The following is a 5,566-nucleotide window of genomic DNA, read 5'->3' as shown; positions in this document are numbered from 1 at the left end:
AATCCTAAAATAGAAAGCAAATGTGCTAAAGAGACCTAATGACACTGAGAGTGAAAGTTTGTATGCTAAAAAGATGTGGCCCTAAAATTGAATAGCATGTGTGTTAAGCGACCTATCGACACGATTCATTATTAGGTTACGAGCTAAACATTTTACCGAACAACAAATCATTGGGATCCTAAGGGATGAGTGTCGATGTTTGCAATAAAAAATGAAAAACTTTGTAAAAGAATATTCATACACACACACACACACGAGGGAAAGACAAAAGAGTTCAAATAAAATTCGTTCATAAAATTTTTATGTTTTCATTATAAGATGACATAATAGCTCATAATGCTTTTGAATAAATGTTATGTTCGGGTTCAAATAATGTTCCACGTTCTATACATTATATTTTTATAAACTCGCCTTCTGATGATTTAGAGCATTATTAGATTAAAATTTTCCAAAATAAGTTTGATGGTTAAATAAACATAATCGAGATAGAATTATTCACTAAAAATATTAGTTAAATTATTTGATGAATATTAATGACCAACAAAAGTATTCTTAACATCTATAACATGATAAATAACCACCTTAGAAATCCTTGTGTTATACCTTTTGTGTGATCCATTCAAACGCGAAAAAAAGAATTTAACTACGTTTTTTTACCCAAAATACTATTGATTGATCTATCATGTGATTAATCAGGTTTCGTGTGATAAGTATTGCTCTTTTTGTTGTGCAATACTGCTTTCAGAAACAAAAAATAGAACCAAACAAACCTCAAACCTTTCTACAACTTGGAAGCTAAAATAATATAGGTGATTGAAAACTGGAGCATTAATTATACAAAGAAAATCAATTCTTGACTTGACCTAATATAAGAACATTGATACATTGACAGTGGTGTCATTCAATGAGATAGACTATCTATCCCAACCTGATGGCCTCCGCCTCTCTTTGGGTTTAGAACTGCAGCCAAAGAAAGTTAGAACATTAGCAACCAAATTATGTATTAAGATAAATATGGCAACAAATACATCTCCGAACACTAACCTATTCGTGCTCTTCTGACCAGAATTTACTCCAGAACCTTGAGTGCTGGAATTTACCGCTGAGGAAACAGGACTGGGTGAAGCGGTGTGCTGATACGTATTCACGTCACCACCAATTGATCCACCAGATACAAAACCAGGGAGTGCCGGTCTCTTATTAGCAGCCATGTTTGTATTGTTACCGAATCCTTGATTCTGAGAGTTTGATGAAGCAGCAACAAAGTTATTCCTAAATTGTGACATCATTCCGGTCCGCAGAGAATTTACTGCGGCAGATCGAGTAGGAACTGGGTTAGATGGTGCGTTGTTCGACTCGGGATTATATCCAATGCCCAAGCCAAAATCCACTCCACGCACACCACGGCCACCTCCCCCACCACCTCTACCTCTGCCTTTTTTCCCACCTGCACGGTACACATCGTTAGAGATTAGATTTAATTGCTTGCAAAAACGAGTTTTTTTATCTCAGCAAATTACTACTTCATTTCTCATGATAACGTAAGTTGCATTTCGTACCTCCTTTTCTTGCATCACGTTTCGACCTGAATCTCCCATCCTATTGAATTACAAGAGAAATGTCATTAAATAAATTCAAGACCTATATAGGGGAGTTTATTTTAGATCATCTTAAAATATCAAAAGGCAAGTTTTTGGAAACATAAATTTCACAACAACAACATAAGCAAAATGAAGGTAACTCAATTCTATTATGCAATTCATCAAAAAAAAGCTTTACCCGTTTATTTTTCACAAAATACTTTTCATATATAAAAGTAACTAAATTATTTCAAAACTAATAGCAAAAAACGAGCTAATTTCAAACATGAAAAAACAAGAAAACTTATCATATGTTTAATTTTTAGAGAATATAAAGGGGGAAGCAAATCTTAAGATGCAAGAACTTCAATAATAGAGAACTGAAACTATAAAACCAAAACAAGTCAAGGAGGTTCTAAGTTTTTTAGTTTAAAAATTAGCAATGAGATATGACTTTTGCAAACAATTTTCAGATTTTTTTTCTTCTTGTTTTTAAAATTAGAGAAGAGTTTCCAAAATTAGGAAACAAGCAGTCCCTTGGCATCTGATGTACTCAGCCTCTTAAACCATCTCAACTAGCATTAACTCGCTCATATAACTCTGCTTAAAACTTATTACTAATTAAATTCTTGCCACGAAAAGAGCATTATTATGTTGATATTTACAGCAAACCAACAAAATCTACAAAAGCATCATGCGAAGACGAAAAAGATACTAAAAAACCCACAGTTGCATGAACCAGAAACGATCAAAGATAAGAGAGTCTACAAGCATTAAACAAGTTAAAAGACTCGATACAGATTGATGAATAGAAGAATATAATCGAAGGTGTTGTTACCTTCATCGCAAGATCCATCAACTCCACGGACACATTCTGACCAGCAGCAACTAAGCTATTGACCAATTCACCTGCAAATCGTGCTTCTTTCTGAGTTATAAGAGTGTATGCAACCCCATCCTTGTCACCAGCACGACCTGTTCTTCCAATGCGATGGACATGCATGTCCATATCCTTTGCAATATCGAAGTTTACCACTGACTTAATTGACTTGATGTCAAGACCACGGGCTGCAACATCAGTTGCAATGAGCACATGGTAGAGACCGGATTTAAACTTCTGCAAAATATCCATCCGAGAAGCTTGATCTTTATCACCATGCAGGGCAGCAACTTTAAAGCCTCTTTGAGCCAACTGCGATTCTATTTCATCCACAGTGGCCTTCTTTGAAGCAAAAACTAAAGTATCACCTTGATCAATCATTTCAGGTAGCTTTTCCAGAAGCCAAGGCAACTTTTCAGTATCAGAAGGAATCACATAAACAACTTGAGTAATATCTTCATTTGCCATCCCCACCTCTCCAACAGTTACTCTGATAGGATCAGTAAGGATTTCCCTGGCCAACTTTTCAACTTTACGAGGCATTGTTGCAGAAAAGAGTAATGTTTGGCGGTCTGGCCTAATCTGCCCAACAATGGACCTTACTTGAGGTTCAAACCCAAGATCAAACATCCGATCCGCTTCATCAAGCACCAGGTAAGTTGCTCTCATCATCGTCAATGCCTTCATTTTCAGCATGTCTATCAGTCTGCCAGGGGTAGCAACAACTATCTCACATCCAGCTTTGAGTTCTTTGAACTGTTCAAGTTTTGACATTCCACCATAGACAGCAGATACACGTACCCCATACGCTTTTGCAAATTTCTTGGCCTCCAGGTATATCTGATGAGCCAATTCTCTGGTAGGTGCACATATAACCCCTATAGGCCCCTCTTCCTTCTGAAGCTCAGGCTGATCCATGATATGCACAATCATAGGAAGCACAAAAGAAGCCGTTTTACCTGAACCAGTTTTAGCTATACCAATAATATCCCTGCCGGAGAGCACAACCGGGAAAGCCTGACATTGTATAGATGTAGGCTTCTCGTACCCTTGTTTTTTTATAGCATTCATAATCTGAGACGAAAACCCACATTCCTCAAAAGCTTTTATTGGCTTAGGAACATCAAAACCAGATACCCGAATAGCCAAACTCTTCCGGTATTCGCTTACGTCCTGCTCACTCATACCTGGAGTTAAATAAAATAACTTATAACAAAGGCATTCCACGGCCAAAATGAAAAATGAACCAACTGGCAATGATTAAGCTGCATTGGTGTGAGCGTTTGCAAAATTTGACTCCGAAGTGATCTATCTGAATCGAGTTTCAATATTTTCATTCTAAATGGAAGTTATTAGTAAACTCAGCATAAAAGGCTACCAAAAGTTGTTTTCATTCTAAATCAATTATGGACTCGATCAATTCCTCTGTTTATAATCAAACATGTGAATATTTACTTAAAATCACGCTAGCTAGTATTTCAATATGAATCAAAACACGCCCTAATATAATTTCTGGGTTATAGTGGAAGTACCTGATATTGAAGGTGTCTCCTCATAAAAATCCTTATTGAAGGGTTCGTAGTCAATGGAAGAGTGATCGAGAGCAGGAATGGGCTCAATTTTCTTCTTGTCAATAACAATAGGGTTATCGTCGGAATCATACTCAATCATACCAGCGTCCACGGCTTTGGCAGCAGCATAAACCTCCTCATCGGAATCGTACCCAGCGTGCAGCGCCTCGGACGCGAGAGTCAGCCCTAAATCCTTCTTTGCCTTCAGGAAGCTCTCCATGGGATCGTCGTCGTCGTCCCGGTACCGGTCCTCAGCCTTCTCCTTCGGCTTGGGCGGTGGCGCCGCCCGCATCTCCTCGTGAATCCCCTCCATGAAGGCGTCGAGAGGGTCAATTTCGTCGCCATCGTTGCTGTTCTTGTTCCCTTCGTCGTTGTTGTTGTCGTCGTAGTCAATGTTGTCGAGGTCGGTGTCCTCGTAGTTGTCGTGGCCGTGACGGGAGGAGGGAGGGACGTAGAGTCGCTGAGGGGCCTGGGATCGCTCGAAGCTGTAGGTGGATTGGCGGTTTATGCCGAAACCTTCGAATCCGAACTTCCTCTTCGACATGGTGGGGAAGAGGAAACCCTAGCTGGTGAGGGAAAGTGGAAGAAAGAATTTGGGATTGGGAAAAGAGGGGTGAGTGAGGTGTGATGTAGGTATTGAATTTGGCGCTTCCGCGAGTGGAACGTTGCAACCAGTGAATTTAGACACCACCGTGGTCGATTTCTGGTTAAAGGAGGAAGGGGATGACGACGGATCTAAAGATATGGGTGAACGGGTACCCGAACCGAGGAAGCCCATTCCTTTGGGAAGTGTGCAACAGGGTCATCTCAAGGGAGAAAGTTTCTTCATACACCTTCATAATTTGAACCCGCACCCCCTGCAAACTTTAAAATTTTAAAATCATTTTCTAGTTTAGATTTTCATTTTCAATTCTTGTTCATTTACTCTTAGAATGTATGACTCAAAATATAAATTTATATTTTATTTGTACAGTTTGGAATAGAATTTTATATTTCAAATTATATTTATAAGGGTGTTTTGGAAGTCATTCAGAAATATATTTTGGAATACTTATTTTGATTTTTTTTATAGAATTAAATATATTTTAGTTTCTGAACTTTAATTTAAGATTGGAGTTCGTCCCTATTCAAAATTTTGATACATTTTAGGTTTTAAACTTAAAAAATAAATGAATATAGTCATTTTAATAAAATTACCTAAATTGGAGTTGTTTATATTGTTTGATACATCTTCAGATATGTTAACGTAATTGGATTAAAATAATTATATTCATTCGTTTTTAAAATTTAAGAAATAAAATCTATCGAAATTTTAGACATGGACCAATTCTAATTTTTAATTAAAATTCAAGAATTAAAAATATATTTAATTTTTTTCTGTTTTGAATTGAATGTTTTAGACCTATAAATACCTTTGAAAACAATAGTTTCAAACTATAAAAAAATTATTTTCAAAACAGAAATGTATTTTCAAATTTGGAAATATCTTCATAAACACTTATTCCATGATTTTGTTTTATATCTTGGATACAAAA

The 5,566-nt window shown here is 36.9% G+C and overlaps 1 protein-coding gene across 1 annotated transcript; it reads right to left on the bottom strand.

Moving 5' to 3' along the window:
• Positions 1 to 702: 702 nt before the first annotated feature.
• On the bottom strand, positions 703 to 4,743 carry LOC114184407 (DEAD-box ATP-dependent RNA helicase 24). Its single transcript, XM_028071719.1, has 5 exons — positions 3,993 to 4,743; positions 2,419 to 3,647; positions 1,560 to 1,599; positions 1,045 to 1,447; positions 703 to 960 (listed from the first exon to the last, which is right to left on the bottom strand). Exons 1-5 carry the CDS (start codon positions 4,573 to 4,575, stop codon positions 915 to 917), a joined length of 2,301 nt encoding a protein of 766 aa, XP_027927520.1. The 5' UTR covers positions 4,576 to 4,743; the 3' UTR covers positions 703 to 914.
• Positions 4,744 to 5,566: the final 823 nt, after the last annotated feature.

Source organism: Vigna unguiculata, chromosome 1, assembly GCF_004118075.2.
Source record: "Vigna unguiculata cultivar IT97K-499-35 chromosome 1, ASM411807v1, whole genome shotgun sequence".
NCBI classification, from domain to species: Eukaryota; Viridiplantae; Streptophyta; class Magnoliopsida; order Fabales; family Fabaceae; genus Vigna; species Vigna unguiculata.
This window is presented reverse-complemented; position numbering and strand designations above follow the sequence as displayed.

Bases quoted from the DNA above. Each gene is read 5' to 3' on its own strand.
- LOC114184407 (XM_028071719.1), bottom strand. From the start codon at position 4,575: ATGTCGAAGAGGAAGTTCGGATTCGAAGGTTTCGGCATAAACCGCCAA. The intron at 3,648-3,992 runs GTACTTCCACTA...ATTTAACTCCAG, and splicing joins GGAGACACCTTCAATATCAG to GTATGAGTGAGCAGGACGTA. The intron at 1,600-2,418 runs GTAACAACACCT...GTAATTCAATAG, and splicing joins TGATGGATCTTGCGATGAAG to GATGGGAGATTCAGGTCGAA.